Consider the following 21,045-nt stretch of genomic DNA (forward strand, 5'->3'; position numbering starts at 1 on the left):
TTCAACTGGTTTTCTAATATCTGTACTAGGATTGAAGAACATTGGCTTGAATTCTGGTGTTAGTTCTAGCATTTCTAAATCAGCACTGTGTTGAAATGGGTTTTTTGGAAAAACACCAGTTGCCTTAACTACACCTGCACACATCTCTGCAGTAGTATCTGTGGCTGTAAAATTATATGATGTAGTCTGCAGAATAGAGGTATAAGGATTAACATAGTCTGTATAAGTCGTTAGAGCTTCATGATCTTGCACTACTGGGCTCTTGTGCAAACGATGAGTAGCCATCGTATCTAAGCGGAATCCAGCAGCATCATCTCTGTTAACATTAACAATGTTGCAGCCATCCTTGTATTGTAGGTAGTTTAAACCAGCATAAAAGGCTGCACTCCAATGAGCGTCAGGATTAAACTTGAGCATGAACCCCTTTCGTGCACGTCTACAAGTGACTTTGGCCAAGCCTTTATAACGTTCAGCAGATTTTCTTCTTTTGTTCCTTGCCACGCATAGCTCTACTACAGTTCCATAAGCAAAGTTTCGTCCAAAGGTTTTGATTAAATGATCACGTATCCTTCCAAAAGTGGCTTTTGATTTAACACGGATGTTCCCATCAAATGTCAACACACCAGTTCTGCGCCATGCATCAGCCCCAACATTGCAACTTTTCACAAAATCTTCGATTTCTCTTCCAATAGTAGGAAACTCCTTTACAATTGTTTTCACACGGTCACTTTGCTTCTTCCTAAGGTAGTTTCGGCTAGCAATAGTTTTACTTATTAAGTACTGGGCTCTTCGTTGAATGGTCTTCCTTTGTTTTGCTACAATAGCCTTTGCCTTCTCACTAAATGCATCTTTGAGGCCAATGTACTCATCAGGATCTTCACTTTCTGAGTCTGTCACAATAAAACCATTTAAGGCATCCACACTCCTTTCTGCCTCATGTCGATGGGTATTATTATAGTTGGTGAATGCTTGATATGATTGCTGTAGCAACATTTTATGATCAGATGTCAAACATTTCTCTAACAATTTTGGAAACTGTTGGGACAGTTGATTTGTAATACCTTTTTCATCATCACAATCTGCTTTTGTTAGCATGTGGTCAACTAAATAAAACCAATTAAATTTACTTTCAACTAATGCTACAAGCAGCTCATCAAAAACAAAACATTTATCTTCTGTGGCAGTTTCTAGTGAACAGTCAGGCTCAATATCTGAATCATCAATGTATAACTGAGTTACCACAGCTTCTTGATCTTCACTTAAACTTCTGATTGATTCTCGAATATGCAGAGACTCTTCAATACAAGCCTCCACCCTAGCAGTTCGCTCAGTCATATTTTCAAACCCATAACAGCGCCTGGCTGATGATGGTGTAAGTCCAGAAGCTTTGAATGTTGCATACCTAACTAGTTCTCTCTCCCGGTCATTTTGAGCAAGGGACAACAAATTCTGAAGGTCAATCTTGGAGAATGTTTTTGAACTAGTAGCAGAGCTGTTAGATGATTCACAAATATCAATGAGTTTCTCATAGTCGACTCCTGGATTGAGTTCCATCACATACACTTTAGGATCTTTATTTATCTTGATTAGCAAGGCAGCTAAAGGCATTTGTAACAGTCTACGCTTAGCATTTGGAGTATGATAAGTTACGCCTGGAAAGCAGCTCTGAAATAATGATTTAAAAGGAGTGATGCCTTTCTCCATTACAATATTTGCAGTTTTTATCATTTTAGGGCATTCCTTACAATTATGGTGGTGGCTTTTACAGTATTGTGTTCTAGCTAAACAGTATTGTCTAAGGTTAAATTCTTTAATTTTACTTATGCTTACACGATTAGAAAGTATTTCATAATCCGATAGTGAAAGATTAACATAATCATGGTAAGTACTAACAAAGTCAGTCTGAGGCCTCCCTGTACCGGCAATACCAGTACAAGGAGGCTCTGTTAAAAAAGTGTATCTTTTTGTTGGTTAGTTATTTGACCAACAAAAGACATCTGGCCAGCAGAAGAGATCTGGTCAGTGGAAGACATGAGTTCAGTGGACGATGTCTGGTCAACCGAAGGTGATTCATCAACAAAAGAAGTCTGATCACCAGAGGACATTTGGCTATTTGATGATGATTGACCTCTGGAAGATGTTTGTGAACTTTCATTGTCAGAGAGTATGATTGTATCTGCACTACTGCTGTCATCACTATATACACTTGACACTTCAAGCACAACCTTAGATTCCTTTGGTTTCAAAGATTTATGCAAACGCCTGGTTTTACTAGAGGAATCATCTGACTCCTGACTGGAAGCAACATTTCTGCTATGGTAGGACATCGATCTTTTAGTTTTTTTCTGTAAAACCAGCAGTTCATTTTCTAGCTCTCGTTTTTGTTTGGACAAACTGGCAATCTCTTCAGTAATATCGTCACAAGCCTTGTAGTTTTTCACATTTTCAGCCATCTGTCTTCTTTTCTCTTTGTATGATATTCTTTCCTTTAAATTTTGTATGTCTTCTTCCAACCGTTTCATGCGTTCCACTCTAGCATCAAAAGTGAGCCTTGGCCGTTTTGTAGCAGTGGACTCTACAGCTCCACAATATTTGTTACTGCGGCTTTTCCCCTTCTTAAATGAGTAGCTTGAATTTACTTTACTCCTAGCCGCATCCAAGAGCTTCTGACGACTTGAAAGATATACGGGATTCTGTAGGCAAATTTCTTGAGCTGCTTTATTTACTGATATTTGATATTCAGTTAGAGGTCGTATGGATTCCTTCTTGTAAATAAGGGCTCTCTGCTTGATGTCTTCATCAGACAGACCTGGACTAGCCATCTCAACATTTGGAATGCTAGATTCCTTTATAGGGTATAAAACATACAGAATGTAAATGCAATGCAACTGTTACATGCACTTAACAGGAATAAGCATACATTTGTTTTTGTGTGTGTGTGTGTGTGTGTTCTTTTGCAGCAACAATATAGACTGAATTAAATTCTTTACGTAAAATTTATACGTATGATATACCTGTGTTGTGCCTCTGCAAAGCGAAACACCAGACTTGGATAAGCTTAATTGGAGTTGGGTAGAAGTTTTACCAGGGGCTGCTGCAACCGCACCAGAATCCTGAGGATGGTTAAAGGTCACCTGTACACAAAATATAGATACTATGTATAATTTTACCACTGGAAAGATTGAATACATATTCTGCAATATAAATTTAGTAACACTATGCATGCTTTATACAAGATAGTAAGTAGCTGCAACTTAACAATGCATGTATATAAATGCTTAGAACAATATCATAATACTCTAACCGCTAACAAAAGATTGCTAATATTTAGTAGTGCAAACTATTAAAACTATAGATACCAGTATGATAACTACATAAGTGCAACATTGCACTTGCTTGCAAGAGTTAACTTGTTCACGATGAGGTTTATTGCCAGTAAAGGGACGTGGTATTCACTATACTCACGAGTTTTCATCCTGCGGAATACAGGGTGAACCTGGCTATTAGCTCTACGGCAAACAAATTGACTCTTGCTAGCAAGTGCAATGTTGCGGTTGGGTGGTACCACAGCTAATCAAATAGCTATTAATCACAACCTATGCATTTAACTATAGCACTGTCAGCAATTAACCAACAAACCATATGCAAGCAAATGTAGGTGAAGATAAAAGATTTTAACAAATAGATAAACTCTTCACAGATACATTTCAATACTCTAGAGCCGGAGTCTAGACTGGTGGGCTGTATTGAGCTCTGTTCAGAACTTCCAACTATAAGTAAAATTTATCAGCTAAGCCTCAATTATATATATATAGCATGAAGCAATCAGTCTGTCAACTAAAGCTAAGCGTACAATTCTGTAGTTTTAGACTTAAGCTGAAACTGTTTTACAGACCATCTTAGCACAGATTAGAGTGTGGTGGATAAGAGTGCTATTAGCAGTAACAGGTTATCACTGTTAGGCTTCACAATAACAAGTAGAGCAAGCCAGTGTACATGCAGCACTTGCATACCATGTAGTTTAATACCAGGAATGTATTGTATGCATCTAATTACCCCCAGCAACATGCACTGTGTGACAAACATCAATCTTTTTCAAGCAAGTATAGTTTTTGCCTACCTATCATGACAAAATGCACCAAGAAAAAATAGCTATTTAGCTAGCTAATTTATTTATATACAAGCTACTAACCGACTGTGCGGTGGAAAGATTGTTGGCTGCACCTTCCTCGGACTGAATTGTTTCCATTATCCTCATCACAGCTCTGTCAGGAATTTCCTGGTCCAAGCCAACTACATCAACAAACACGTTCTCTCCCCAGCTGTCATCTCATACTTGCAATATCACACTACTCTGGCTGCACTGCAAAATATCCTTAAAGCTCTCTAGAATTGCAGAACGGAGGACAGAGACGTCGCCACTATATCTCACAACTCTTGTTCTTAGCCCACTAGGTGTGCTGATAGACACCAGCGCACTCTTGCTTTCTCTTCGTTCCTCGCTTCGTTCACACATCGCCACCAGGCCAGCTGCATTCAAAAACGAGGCGTGCGCAGTTAATTATCTCACGTGATTGCCAGTCATTGCATTTTAATGCACTTTGAGGATACGCTTGCGGGTTGTGATATGTACGGCTGGAGTACGCTGATGGTTGACTATCCGATACAAGTGAATTTCTTTTATAATTTTCAAGGTAAATACAAAGCCCCACTACCTCGGGGCAATCGGGCTATCAATTCCCCTACCAACCCCGACTTTCTCCCACCCTCAGCCCGTACCTGTGGTAGTGGGGCGTTACATTGATAGGTGCATAAACATAATATACATGCATGTATTTCAGTATAGCTTGTTTATCTACCTACAGAGCCATATATAATCCCCAATAGGAAATACAGACAAATCAGAAGCATACTCATTTTAAAATTATTTCAGGGTTCTAGATGCATTGCCAGTAGCACTTATTTTCAGTAATGCATCACAGCTGGTGAACTTATATGGCAAAACAAAGCTGCATGGCATGGATCTTGTCATACTAAGTAGTCCAAAAGAGAAAAATGGAGCCAGAAATTGCAGGGTGATATGCACGGTGACCCTGTTGGTGTCAAGCTGCTTGATGGAGCTGCTGTGGTGTACCTGCTTCCCACTGACAATGTTTTGACTTTTTGATGAATAAGCAGACAATATCTCTCTCCCACATATATCAGAACAGTTGGAAAGTTGTGTAAAAAGTCCTCAGGAACATTCCTTTTTGCACCCTGACAAGAAAACTATTTGTTACTATTAAAAATCAATCATGTTTCTATCAAGTTAACTGTTGGGCCTAGTATCATAGTAGTACAAAGCATACAGCTGGAACATAATAGCCTATTAGTAATCTATTTAAAAAAAAAATAGTTTTCTCACCTAGGCAGTAAACAAAATCACTAAAATTTCCATTTGCAGGAATTCTGTTAAAGTTTTGGACCTTCAATGCTGACGATTGTGTAGTACTATGTACAAGGACTACAGCAGTTCAATTATCAAGCACAGAGCTTGAACAAAAGGTCCCTTGTCCTTATACTGGGCACCATATGAAAGGTAATTAAATTTCTATTTTAATGGAACAACAAAGAAATTGTCATCACTATAATGAATGATATGGATATACTAGGTCTATGCATGGTTCCATGTAACCATGAAAAATCAAAGCTGACACTATAGGCTTGTATATAGTGTACTTGAATGATGTAATTATACTTGGCTGCCGTGGTTGTTCAATCTGCACTGTTGACAATGATGTAATTATCCTAGGTTAATTCCACTACTTAAAATCTATATCATTGCATCAAAATGTTAATGTCTGGATAGCATTTGTGGTAGGGAAAAACTATTCATACTGTCAAAAAGTATTTGACTATTTGGGAAGACAAGATCACTGGCCCTTCCTGTGTTTCACAACTTTACTGGATGTGACACAACTTCTGTGTTCCATGGGAGTGAGGATACTTGTTTAAAGATGTTATATTAAGTAGCTATGCTTGAATAAGTTCTCTAGTTGTGGTGGTCCATTTAACGGTAGAAGTTTGGTTTAAAATTTGAACTCTTGTTACACTCACTGTATTGCTTGCAAATATACCTTCTTCATTTGTAAGTGTGCAGGTTGTTTTGTTCAAGGTGTATACTTAATGAAGGATCTCCAAAATTTTAGCAATCACAGGGCTAACAACAATTGGATGATAGTTAGAAGAGTCATCTGACGCACCACCTTTATGCAAAGAAGTCCAGACTCTGGTTCACCACTAAAGGAATAAACCAGATTCCACGTTCTCCACTCATCCCTGACCACCTCTCTAGCTGCAACAGCCACCCCTGCAATTTGCAGAGGCCACATGACCCTTCACGTAGAATATTTATATTCAAACTATACTAGCTGCCTGACTGTGTGTATTAAATGGGTGGGTGTGATATCTATTGTACTGTATTGTATATCACAATGCGTCTCTTTGTGTATTAAAAATAATAAAACTATTGGTGATATCTTTTCAGTGATAGCATATACTACCAACAAGCTACCTGAAATAAGAGAAGCCAGTGTCGTTGCAGAGAATTAAGCAACATATCACATACCACTACTCAGTACATTCCAGTATGGATAACCCACAAAAACTACATTTTTTTGCAATTTACAATATAATAATGTGCTTATTGCATTCCAGTTTGCTACATTTTATTTTATTTATTAGTTTAACCAACCCATTAACGGCGGTAGCCGCCATATGGCGGCATGGATTTAGAAATCCACATGATTTGGCAAAGCACGCTAGTTTAACCATAAAGCAGCTCCATAAGGGCCGACACACGTGTGCTAAGATTTGTACGACCACACCCCTTAGGTTACTAGGATAAATGGTCCTTCCCGCAAAGCGATTCGCATTTTGCGCGTAAATGACATAATGGCATCTCGATATTCTTGATGATGGATTCAGCAGTGATGAGAGCGACAATAATGAAGGAGAAGAGATATATGCCTACTTGGGCGAGCCTGTTCTCCGTCGAAGCGAATTGGAGGCTGAAGCTGTACTCGAACCAGTGGCAGACGCTTGGGATGCTGCTGACGACCTGAATGAGGACAGAGATGATATTGAAGACAGGGACAATCCTTCTACTGAAGAGAGGGTTGATAAAGAACAGTTTGATGATGCTTCCAGCGAACAAAGTGAAGCCATCAGTAGGACAGGAAGTATGAGTGATCACAATGAGAGATGAAAGTGTAAGTGATTTCACATAGATATGAATAGGTGACAACTAAGGTATAAATGGTTGATGATAAATATGCACTGGTGAAAAGAGATAGAATACATACAAGCATACAAATAGAAAACATACAGACAATAGATAAAAAAAATAGAAGTTGTGGCTAAGTAAAATTATTTATGAGTGACTACATAATGCAAATAAATGTTTGTATTCCTCTGCAGCAATCCAGTTCAGAACACCCAAGTTCTCCCAAGCAACGACGACTTGATCCTACTGATAGTGACACTTCCGATGATGACTTCATACCAACATCACCTGATCGACCAACCCGTGCCACCACAGCAGCTCGAGGAGCAGCACGTGCACATAGACGAGGACGGGGTACAACAAGAGGTGGTGGTGGTGTAGGACCTACTGACAGTGCCAGGCGTGGACATGGTGTACATCACAGTGACAGCAGAGGACGTGGTCGTGGCAGGGAGCGTAGTCGGAGTAGAACAACTAGTCTTGGTAGAGGACGTGGCAGAGGATGTGGTCGTGGTGCTGGTAGGGGACATGGGACCATACTTGGTGATGGAAGAGCAGCTGGAGTAACTTTTCTACCTGGAGAATGGGAGAATATAGAGCCCCCACACACTAAATTTAGCTACTCACCAACTCCTGGTCCAAATGTATGATTTCCACCAAACACAAGGCCAGTTGATTTATTTTATTTGTACTTTACTGATGATGTTTGGGACTTGCTGGTCACTGAAACCAATAGTTATGCTGCTTTGCGGTTTCCCTGTCGGCAATATGCAAGACCGTGGAAAGATGTCACCTGTGAAGAAATGAAGGCATTTATTGGAATGCTCATAATGATGGGGATCTTACACTTGCCACACCTTGACATGTACTGGCAGGTTGATGAGGAGATCCTGAGTACTCCTGGTATCTCAGAAATAATGAGTAGAGACAAGTTTCTCCAGATCTACCGTTTCCTTCATCTTGCTGATAATAGACAGCAACATCCAGTAGGGCATCCACGACATGACAAACTTTTCAAAGTGAGAAACTTGCTGAACTTGGTCACTGCCCAATGTGCTTCCAATTACACACCTCACCAGGCTGTGACTGTAGATGAGGCTATGATTCCTTTCAAGGGTCGTCTCAACTTCAAGCAATATATGAAGAACAAGCCTACAAAGTGGGGGATAAAAGTGTTTGTGTTGTGTGATGCAACAAATGGGAACATATACAGAATGCAAATATACACAGGCAAAAACATGGAGTCAAACCGATGTTGGGCTTTGTTCAAGAGTTGTACTGGAACTTATGGATGGACTTGAAGGGCATGAAGTTTACACCGACAATTATTATACCAGCCCTCGCCTGTACATGGCCCTGTATGAAGATCAGAACAACGCTTGTGGGACAGCTCAAACAAACAGAACAGGGTTTCCTAAGTCAATAATTAGAAGGACAAGGGAAGATAGGGGATACTATAATTACCTATCAAATGGTCCACTCCTTGCAGCAGCATGGTATGATCGAAGACTTGTCTATTTTCTATCAACCTTTCATGACGGGGCATCACATGGAGAGACAGTCCGACGTACTAATCCTGATGGGACATCAAGTGATGTTTCTTGTCCACCACTGCTACCTGAATATCAGCAGTACATGCGAGGGGTGGATCGCAGTGATCAGCATATAGGATACTATAATGTGGGGAGAAGATCCCGCAAGTAGTGGAAAAGAGTTTTTGCTCACCTGATAGAATGTGCTCTTTACAATGCTTACATCTTAGAGAGGTACTCCAATCCATCACTGTATGCTGGTTATCCAAGTCGACGAAAGCGAAGTTATCTTAGCTTCCGCATTGCAGTAGCCAATCAGCTAATCGGACCTTATCGTTTCCGGCAACGAGCTGGTCGTCAGCGGAGTGGGGAGCATAGTGAAACACGACTGACCTTGAATCTTGGTCACTGGCCTATACAACAGACAAAGAAACTTGAATGTGTAGTGTGCAACATGACAAGGAACAAGCAACATCTTTCTAGAAGTGAACTGAGGCATGAAACTCGATTTAAATGTTCTTACTGTAATGTACATTTATGTGTAAGTGACGATAGGGAATGTTTCAAACTTTATCACACAAAGGTAGAATACTGGAACACTAGCTAGCCCAACTGTAGTAACTAGTACGCAGCACTTTATTGTTTTGCATATAATGTTTTGTAACAAATGCTAATTGCTTGTATACTAATCTATATTAGCCAGTAAACAATAACCAATACAAATACGTCCATTCACTCACGTAAACATCACGATACCATTGATCTACTTCGATAGACTTGTTTGTTTCATACTTCCCCCTAAGAAATCGCTCCGTCATTGATCGTTCCTTTGCTGCTATGACCTCTATCATCACTGAATTTGTGAAACGTGACGACGCCATTGTTATTGCATGAGTATTTACGCATGCACGTACAGCAACCGTATCAAAAATCCATGGCTGAATACGCTTACCTGAAACATCACCTTCCACTCTCAGGGAAATGAAGCGCTTCACCCGTCGGCGTATACAACGCAGTTGTGATGAAGTAAGGTTTGTTGTTAGCTGTCTAAAGTTAGAATAACTGTGTCAAGTATGGTTTTATCGTTTGCATATAAAAATACGAAGTTATAAAATATTGTAATGTATATGTGGTTGCTGCTATGGCAACAAATTGCATATAGTTGTATTCCTTGGTCCATGGGGAACATAGTGATATATGGTTTCCAAGGGGTTTAACCGTTTGTTTGCTTAGAAAAGAGGCTTGTCTTGAGTCATGCGTTTTTTTTTAATTCCCTCCAGGAATTCAGCTATTAATGGGTTAACCAAAAAGGTAAGGTGAATACAAAAGGCAAATATGCCATGCTAGGTTCCAATACAAATAACCAGTTTATAGCTAGCTACAATTTTCTCAGTAAAAAATGGTAAACTATTCTGAATTGTACATTTCACTGCTGTAGAGCTAACCTGCATGGTATAATAATATTAATAGAGTAATGAAGTTGTTGAGAACTGTATGGAAACAGAAATCAATATGAAATACTCTAATAGAGCAGTCAAGCATGCCAATATAACTTAATTAAACACTGGGGTATTGAAAATGCCATCCTTATTGTTTAGTTATTGCTCCTTGTGGGACCCAGTAGCCGGAGAGAAGGATATCCTAAAGCTGTTGTCTGTATTGTCCACTTCACCGCATCACCAGTGGATATACCTAGAGAACTTTGAGACGTTCAATCACATACAAACAGATAAAAAGACTGTACCTTGCTAGATAGCAAGCATAACATCCTTCAAACAAATGGAGTCGTATAGCAACCACAAATCTGTAAACAACACAATTAATAAAGTAATTTAAGTTAGTAATTTAAGTTTTCAGCTGTTCAAATTATACTGATTTTATTATTCTATTTCAGCCAAACAGATGATTAGTGGTGACAGTAAAGATGTCAAGAGCAGACATGTATGTATGCTTTGGCTCCATTATAACTACTTTCAATCCGGAAGTTGTGCGAAGGGAAGGTGTATAGATGTTTTAAATCAACATAACCATTAAATTAATTGTTTTAAATCATTGTTAGATTATCACTTAGCTAATTCTAGATTTATTTTGTATAGCCATCTTATGATTGTACAAATTTTGTGTTGACCCAGTATACAGGCAGTCAGGGCCACCCAGAGCAGAGTTAAAGTGGGGCCCCAGAGGCAAGGAGGTTTCCATTCTGAATCACAACTTCACCCAAGCTGTAAGTTGAAGACAAAAAATAAAATTACTTGCTAACAATCGCAATAACTACCCCTCACCAACCATATCTCCTTATCTATAAGCTTGCTATACTAATACTGTGACTGCTCTATTAGAGTATTTATATCTGACTGCTCTATTAGAGTATATCAATCTTTTTAAACAGGTATTCAAGGGGCCCTTCATGGGCCTCCTGGGGCCCATTTCAGGCTGGGGCCTGGGGCAAAATGCCCCAATTGCCCCCTCCTTGTGGGTGGAAAGCATTCAGTATGAGGACAGGTGATGGCATGATTAGATGGCATGATCACCTGCAGTCCCACCTGAGACAAAAGGAAACTGAGAATCATTTCTCCAATCTAATGTCTATTACTGCTACTACTATTTGGACTGACTTGGTAATATAGGGAAGGCATTCCTTAGTGTGCTTCCTAAGGTGTCTGGGGCATGCACCCTCCTACGGCAATAATATCATTTCAGACTTTTAAAATGTTGTACATAAGGTAAGTCTAAAACATCAGAATGGAAAACACAGTTGTTGGTATACAGTAACAAGGCTGTGTTGTAATTAAAGATGTGGGATGAAGTTACAGTGTACCTTTGGTTATCTGAACCCCAATGTGTCTCAGACAATGGTAAAAGTGTTCATATAAATCAATTTTTTGTATAACTGAAGTCTATACATTTACATACAGAGCTCTGTTGAAATACTCTAATAGAACATACAATTTTACTCAAAATACTCTAATAAAGCAGTCGTTTCCAATTTTGGATAAACAAGGGTACGGATAAATGAGGGTTGGATAACTGAGGAACTACTGTACTTAAATATTATACAAGAATAAATAACACAACTCAAACAATACTAAGTCATTTTCCCCATGTCTTTTTCTGACTAGTGAATAGACAAAAATGGGACTATTCCCTACGAGTAACTTGACTGTGTATTAGGAGGCAATAAATAGAAGTGAGTGGATAGGCATTAACTCTTTCAGTAGTGGGTTGGACATGGACAGCTTACATTTGGAATTAGTTATGTAACATTTGGTGTAGTCCAAACACTGATCAGAGAATAGAGGAAGTTATTTGAGACATTAGCACCCACCTAGCAATGTGGATACCGCTTAGTGTTTAAGTGAGTAGTTCACAAAAACTATCAGCACACAGCTGCTAACCAAACATTCTTTCCATATGGATTAACATAACCAAAGATTTCTTTCCATATGGATTAGGCAGCATTAAAAGTGTTACACCACAAATTTAAAATGTATGTTGAAATTCATTGCAGACCTTTTCTGCCTCAAACGCTAGAGATACAGTCAAAAGTGCGAGTCAACTTTACTGGAAATAAAGTTATATCACAAGAAACATCTTTCACTGTAACCAAGTAATAAGAATAATACTTTTTTTTCCGTCAAAATACGTCATAAATAATTAAATAATGTATGGAAAAACCACTACACATAAAAATACGCACTCATCAGTAACGAAATAAATAATACACAAAGGGAAAAACTAAAAAAGGATTCACCTCTACTTGCTGTAATTACGGAGTTTACTATTCCAAATAACACTATCCAATAAACAAACAAAACTTTGTGGTACGAGTCCCTAGGAACGAACTCGTACAACCGGTTTGAAAAATGGGTTGTAGTTTATAGCAACCAACTAGTTCATATGCGCTGCGCATTTAACCGGGAATTGGATACAAGATCATGCCCTAGAAATAGCCAAGCTTAAGGAAGCTATTGAGTTCTTAACCAAGAATATCTCTAATCTTAAAGAAATATCTGAAATGCCAACACAGCCATGCAACAATCAACAAATGATTAATAACACTACTATAGTAGTAGTAACACTACTACAGTAACAGATTCTGACTCAGAGCGTCTCAACACCCTCAACTGAATTCAGTCATTTGCAATTGAATTCCCAGCTGGAGAAAACACGAAAACATGATGTAGCAGTTGCTACAAGAACTTGTTGAAGTACAACAGTAGTGAACAACTCTTTATAAGGCAATAATTCTTTATAGCCTATCCAGCAACATTCCAAACTCTACTGCGCCATTTGCGATGGGTGTGGTCATTAGCAGCTAATTAACTTCAGACAACTATCAGCTTCGCATACTACCAGCTTCAATTACCTTCTAGTGTCTCAAGTGTAACTCTCCATGGCGTAAATAATTCATCTCTTAATGAACGGTTGGTTTCTTGGAGCCGTTTTGTTTATGACAAATTGTAATGCAAACACGACGAATTCTGTTGCAAAACCGACAAATTCAACTGCAAAACCGATGAATTTAATTGCAAAACCGACAAATTCAATTGAAAACCTGTATCACACCTACTCGACATAATAACATACTAGACCTAGTCTTGTCCAACAATAATAACTCTGCAGTTCAGTTTTAACTCTCCACATCTCATAAATCTACAGCACGAAAGCCTCCACATAAGGTGGCATTATCATACGCTATGAATAGTAGTGTATAGTAGGGACCACAAAGGAGTAGGCGAGGCCCACAAAATAAAATCACCCAAAAAACAGCCTCAATTTTCCCAGACGACGATGAGGCAGTATTGGTTGGGTATAACTAAGCCCAAACAAGCTTTCAGATCAACCCGAAATGCTTTCAACAAGTTGCTACGGAATTTTAAAAATAGTTTATTTCACAGAATTTTCTACTGACTGACTGACTGCCTGCCCGCTTGATTAAGCGTTACTTGATAACAGCTAAGTCTATGACAGAAGGAGATATTAACTTGTCCAGGTGTACCTCTGTATACCAGTGTGTGCCAATGACCATATAAAATACATCGAGATAGGGAGAATGAGCTGGAGTGCTGTAGCCTTGAGACCTGACTCAAAATGCTTTGAATTATCAAACAATTTTGATGATGGTCAGATCTGGACAATAGCCATTTAGAGCACAATGTGTATTTAAGTATTACATACTGCATATTCTTTTAGCTGTTGATATGGACTATATAGCAACATGTATCTTTAGCCTAAGCTTATACAAGCACCACATCCACTCAAGTAAACATCTTGGCAGGGATGGATACATATTCTATACACATACCGCTCGTGAGGTGTGTTGACAAATACTTGCTTATATCCACCTATTTTACTGTGCGAGATTGTCGACATACTTTAGCAGTTCTGCACGGTCAGGTATTCTCCGGCTGTGGATTGAAATGTGTCATATTAAATTCATGATTTCAGCACTATAGTCTGTACACTATAGCTACATCTTACTTGTATAAGCCTCAATCTGTGCCTATAATTGTAGACAGGACCTCAGACAAAACACAACCTTCTCTATCAGTCCTGCATACAAAAATCAGTAACAACATGTTGATCATGTGTCAGTGCAATCAGCTTTGTTACACACACGTAATCAACCATTCTAACTTGATCAATAATGTGCTCCCTCCTCTTCTTGATGAACTGTAAACCTTCTACACCTTTCATTCAGATTCCAGAAAAATTCTTTCAACACAGTCCTGGCATGAACGCATACACTTACAGCACAAGTATGGTCGGATGGAGTTAGCACCTGCTTGCTTCCATCAGTCTATTTCAAACTAAATCTTAAAATTGAAAGAGTATCGATAACTATCTCATTTCAGCTTCACATACGGCATGAATTAGCAACTAGCTGAAGTTTATAATGGTCCATCATTGTCAGTCATTTTGGAGCCAACTCTCTGCATCCAGGGTATTCATTCTATCCATTATAGTCCAGATATTAAAACTTATAAAGGTTAATGTATACTTATACTGTTGATGCTCCTTGCCATCTAAGTATGTATGGGAATCAAGTTATTCCCAAAGAATTGGGTGGAGCTGCAATGGGTTTTATAAACCGAACATACAGTGTACATACTGAATATAAATGTAATTTCTTAAAAGTACTATTTTACAGCTAGTTAAATGAAAATAAATTACCACATGGTGCATGACACATATAGTAGTTCAGGGCTTGCATTTCTAGTATATAAGCCTATTGTCTTGTCTGACACACGACTTGTTCCGTGTGTACCAGCAACACAACTACTGATTGTTATACAGATAGGTTCATGTGGTTGATTATAGATAGAATGGTGTGCATGGTTACAGTGCACAGAAAAACAGACGGCGGCCACCTACAGCAGCTTTACTTGTATCATTTAGACATGGCAACAGTGGATGCGCTGGTAACACAGCGGCATACGAAATATTGCTTAGGGGCTCCGAGAAAGGATTGTTGAAGAGCCGTGAATGATGAAGTTTGTAAGTAAAATAAAGAAAATCACAAATACTCTAGTTGTTTTTCCTACCAACTGCTTAGGCTATAAGACTTTAAAAGGAAATGCCGATAGCTAGCTTAGCTTTTATTCCTATTTTATAAGCACTTGACTTTATTTTCAAGTGTTCCGTTCCCTTTCTATTAAATTTACAAACGTTCAGTTTCTGTTTTAAAATCATTCCATTTTGTTCAAGGAAAACAGAACGCAATTAAAACAGGAATTTTTTGTCCACTACTGTAGGCTATGATACACCTATACTGAATGTAGTTAACAAATACAGTAACAGGAGGAAAAAGAAGCATACCTTGGACAGCACTAGAAATCACAAACAGCAGCAATTGGTGAGTAAATCCGTCTCTTGCAACAAGGATACAGTGTTGTGCAGTAGAGATGTTACCACTAATGAACTACAGCAATTATGTACAAAATACTATTGTTGGTTTATTTCTTATAATCCATTAGTGAATCAGCTGAAAATTTTTTTTTGTAGTGCCCCCCTGGAGTTTAGGACCAGGGGTGTATTAGAATGCAGCTCTTATACGAGGAAATACACTATATTGGTTAGAGGTCACTGAACAGCAACAGGAGCTGACACTAAGGACAACTAAGCAAGCTAATGATCCTACAGGTGAATGCACACAACAATGGATGATGGATTTCCATTTTGTAGAATTGCACAAGTAAAGTGCTGAGGTTGGTCCATTGACAATCCATTTCTTGTATTTGTCCTTGAGGGAGACTCCATCAATGCGATATGGCTAGGTTGCTTTAATCCCATGTTGAAAGAAATTCTGTCACACTTTGCCAGGCTATTCTTTGACAATGGTAAGTCAGAGCATTTCAGTTCAATTGTTGGGACAAGAATCTGACCTGTGGTAGTACTCTCATTGTTAATAAATACCTTGTTAATAGAAGGTATTCTTGAAGACCATTTTGTTACATTCAGCAAGGGACATTTGGTAGGTGCGGACACACTGCTTACGATAAGGTTTTTGTCCTCATTATGAATGCCCTGCTATACAAGACAGGTAAAAGCAAGTCCCTAAGCCTATCACCAACATAATAGGTGGTGGAAACAGTCACAAATAATCAAGCGGTGGCTATAAATACCTCTTCCAAACCTATCCTTTGTATTCCCAACTGCAAAAGTAAATTCCTACATTAAAACAGTTAGGCTGTAGAATAGGATGCAGCCCACAAATCCTAGAGTAAAATGTTAATAAATGAAAAGTGACAGCCGCAATAATAAAGTAGTACAAAATGATTAACATCATTTCTAGGCTGCCATTTTGGAGTATTTTTCACAGCTTGAATAGATATAGATTATTGTTACCTTGTTTGTAACTTGTGTAATTATTATTGCTATAAGCCATCATTAACAACACCTTTAAGGTAGTCCTTTCTATTGAACTGTTTTGAGGGCAACTACACAATAACACCATAACTTGCATGACATGCTACAACCAACAACACAGAATGGAGGAGTTTGTGTTCCTCACAGTACTCACTTGTGGTAGAAGTTCTACTTTGGAGGTAAAAATCTGACATGCCACTGTTTTGCTTATGTACAATCTATTGCAAGGTACATGAGTAAGATTAACAAGTGGAATTATCCTCAGGAGTGCTGAATAGGTACTTCCCTGATTGTAAAATGGCTAGGAAAGCCACAAAGATATGCACAATTGAGAAAGTGTCTAATATATATGTATAATCCAACAGTTGAGTTTGTTACAGTATAATACTCTCAATAGTACTTCGACGTATTATTCTGAAATACTGCGAGCAAATAACCAATCAAATTAGTATTTCACTTTTTTTGTAGAGGGACCTTGACAAAAAAGTGAAATACGAATTTCATTGGCTAATTATTGTGTTCCGAAATTTTGCGTAGTTATCGTTTGGGTATGGCTTAGAATGGAGGAGCAAAGCCTGTCTCAGTTTTTATCGCCCTCTTTGCTTGAATTTACTTGGTCAAGAGATGCAGAAGTTGTTGACGCCATATCTAAACAGGAATTTGATAACTGGCTTGCAAACTTGCCGGACTTGTCGGCTGTAGAAGACGTGAATGATGCCCTGCCTCTGACTGGAACAGAAGTAGTGGAGGTACTTTCCACTGATTCGAATTTTGCAGTTACAAGCACTAGCGAATTAAAGCAACTACAGGAAAAAAATTGCAACAAGAACACAATGAAAACCAGTTACGTGGTTGAACAGGTTTGATAAGTGGAGAATTGTAAGAAAAATTTATACAAGTTGGAAGATATACCTGAGCAGGAACTAGACACTGTATTACAGCAATTCTTTGCAGAACTACGAAAAAAGATGGTAAAGAGTATGAACCAGACAGCTTAAGAACGATGTTGTCATCACTAGACCGCTTTCTTCCCCATGATAAGGGTAAAACCTACAGTATCTTGAAAGACAAAAACTTTGAAACAAGTAGGTGAGTACTGAATGGTAAAGCCATAGAATTGAGGGAACGTGGATACGGAAAAAAGAAACATAAGTCTGATGCATTAACCCCAGAAGAGGAAGAGCAGCTTTGGCAGAAGGGCGTGTTAGGAAGCCACGATCCTATAAGTTTGAATTACACAATTTTTTTCCAACTCACTCAGCATTTTGGAACAAGGGGATGTCAGGAGCATCATCAATTAAAGGTGGAGGACTTGAAATTTGTGCGTGACATATCTGGAAAACTAGTGTCAGTAGAATGGGTGGAAGGCCCCACTAAACACAGCCAGGAGGACTCACCAAAACTGATCGTAGGCTTCCACAAAGGCTATTCAGTCAAGGAGGGGAACGGTGTCCCGCTATGTTACTTCAGCTAATGATATCTAAAAGACCAGATATTTTGAAAGATTGTGGTCCCTTATACTTAAGACCGCTTGATTCACCCCGACAGGATACTTGGTATTCTTTGCAGCCAGTTGGAGTCCGTACAATTGACACCTACATGAGAAAAATTACAAGTCTAGCAGGATTAAATTGTACAAATAAGAAATTTACAAATCATAGCATGCGAAAAACCACAGTTCACAAATTACAAAAAGCTGGTATTTCAAATGACAAAATAGCAGCAATAACAGGACATTGCAATGAACAAAGCTTGAGGGATTATTCCACTGTAGATCTTGAGGACCACAAGGCTATAGGTGCAGTATTGTGCAATTCTAATCCATTTCAAAGTGACACAAACTCCCAGTCAAAGACTCCCCTTTTTAGTGCAATGTCTTCATGCTGCTCTTCTAGACCTACAGAACCACATTACAACTTCACACAATGCACAGTATACTTTGGCAGTAATACTACATGTACCCAGGTTAATCAGGATGGTTTCCAGTCAAGTAGAAAGAAGAGCATGCGCAGATGTATTATTGAATCTGACTCAGACTAGTTGCTCAATGAATGTACAAATCAATATAACATTTATCTAATCCATAATGTATATAATAATACAACATTATTATCAGTAATTACATGTATAAACTGTTGGATTAATTTGTAATAGAATGGCTGGGTGTGGTATTTGGGATTAATAGTTCTCACAATGTAAACAGGAAGGAAATAGTGCGAGGCTTCGCCTCACACTATTTTAATCCTTCCTGCTTACAATGCTCACACTATTAATCCCAAATACCACACCCAGCCATCCTATTACATAAACATATATATATATATACCACACCTTTGGTTGAGATCAAAAGCGCCGCACTGTGGTATATACCACACTTTGAGGCTACGCTTACCATATATGGTGTAACATCATACATTCCACGAAATCTTTATCTAAACGGTAAACAAGTCTCTAATAACAAGTATCTAAATTATTCACCTGAGCAATTTTTGATGAACTCTTGTTTCCTTCACTAATTGCGATCAGATGGGCGTGGTACCACTAAAGAATCTAAAACGTCTAATCCATCAAGGATGTCTACTCAACAGGTGCTGTTTCACTATACCTTGCTATCTATAATCGTTTCATCTACTGGGATGTAGAATATAAGTTATAACACGATTACTCGGGATATGACAAAAATATACACTCACACTTGAGGCGCTTGTGCGTATATTTTTGTTATATCCCTTGTAAGCATGTTATAACTGAAAGTGCCACTCTACTGACAGTGCCACTCTACTGACAGTGTACATACGGCACTATGTCAGAACAAATTATCACATTCTTTTTCTGACACACATAAATATTCCCATTACAAACCGCTAACCTAATTGCAATAAAAACAGTATTATAGAATCCAGATTTTGGTAGCCGTGGTAACAAGAGGAGCAACAGAGGAAGCCTTGACCACACCTCACAATCAGTCACATTATTAAGCCAATTTTTAACAAGTGTTTACTAAACAATCAGAAATAAGACACCAAAGTTAATCCTACACTGAGAAATAAAGGGATCAATTGATTTAGAATTAGTCGAGTACTGGTGATATTGTCACTATTGATTTGAAATCAGTTGATAGTAATGCAGGTAGTATATTACAAGATTTGGATCTAGTAAACGTCATTACAGAAAAGAATAGACAGCCACAAGATGTAAAGAAAAGACAAGAACATCAAGATGTGTTTATTAATCTCACAGATTGGTTCCATTGTATACTAAAACAAAACAGCCGTCTATACAATGTAATTATTTGTTATCAGTTTAACATAGTTAGCTAGACATCAACTCTCAAGGTCACACAATTCAGTGACCTTTACAAGAGTTGATACCCAGGACTATGATAGTGACACATGTGACAGTGTTAGTATATGAATGTTGACTGTGGTGGGCTAGTTGTCACCCTCAAAATCAATCTGAGTGAATGACTCTGATGGTGAACACTAGGACCACATATTTTGGTGAGGAATAAATTATTGACACATCAAGCTGAAATACATTATCTAATTTGTAAAATGTCACTGCTAATCCCAAAGTGTCTTTTATCTATGGCTAACATGATTGCTCGTTGTTTGTAATAAATAACACAACTTCTTCAGCTGTTATTATAGTAATGGAATACTGGAGTATCTTCTAACAGAAGTGTACTATAACAAGACATGTTCAGAATTTGTGGGAGCTACAGACTCTTTCCAGCTACATAAGGCTTGACTATCTCTATAACAGTAACTATATACACCGAGACGGCAATACCTATAATTACAGTAGCTATATACACGAAACTTGCATATTTGCGGAGTTCTTCTTTAATGGTAGCAAAGTCGGCTTCTCCGTGGCATTGCTGTCATAGGGTTGCGTGTCTGCAAATATGGAAGGTACGGACCACGGCGCTTTCGCTGGAGAGGAGCAGAATCACTGGCCATATTATTAAATACCACTGACGAACACTGCAACTATAGCCAGAATCTGCAACTATTGCCAGAATCATGCCTACCAGTGGAACCATTGGAAATCCTATCATCCCCACCAGCACTGTCACTGCCATCACATCACCTCCACCAACACAGTTAGCAGAAATCCCATCACCTCCACCAGCATAGTTGTCACGTCCACCAGCACAGTTAGCAGAAGTCAAGTCACCTCCACCAACACATATAGTGGAACAGCCAGATATTCTGGTGGTAACTGGAACTACCTCCCTCTGCCAACTTTTACCTATGCTAATTATCCACCCCAGTCTACCAGTATGTGGAACTATTTCCCAACAGTCTCAGCCCACAGCTCGGTTAGTCATCTGTAAACCATCAAATTCCATCATATTCAGACCTCTTTGAACAGGTG

General features: G+C 38.6%; 1 protein-coding gene across 1 annotated transcript; it reads right to left on the bottom strand.

The window, feature by feature from the left end:
* Positions 1-1,946: 1,946 nt before the first annotated feature.
* LOC136245208 (uncharacterized) lies at positions 1,947-3,123 on the bottom strand. The gene is made up of 2 exons (XM_066036706.1): positions 3,015-3,123; positions 1,947-2,846 (listed from the first exon to the last, which is right to left on the bottom strand). Exon 2 carries the CDS (start codon positions 2,820-2,822, stop codon positions 1,947-1,949), a length of 876 nt encoding a protein of 291 aa, XP_065892778.1. The 5' UTR covers positions 2,823-2,846; positions 3,015-3,123.
* Between the last annotated feature and the right edge of the window lie 17,922 nt (positions 3,124-21,045).

This window comes from Dysidea avara, chromosome 15, assembly GCF_963678975.1.
Source record: "Dysidea avara chromosome 15, odDysAvar1.4, whole genome shotgun sequence".
Classification (NCBI taxonomy): domain Eukaryota; kingdom Metazoa; phylum Porifera; class Demospongiae; order Dictyoceratida; family Dysideidae; genus Dysidea; species Dysidea avara.

What these genes read in the sequence shown, in the direction of transcription:
- LOC136245208 (XM_066036706.1), bottom strand. Translation starts at nt 2,822, where the DNA reads ATGGCTAGTCCAGGTCTGTCTGATGAAGACATCAAGCAGAGAGCCCTT.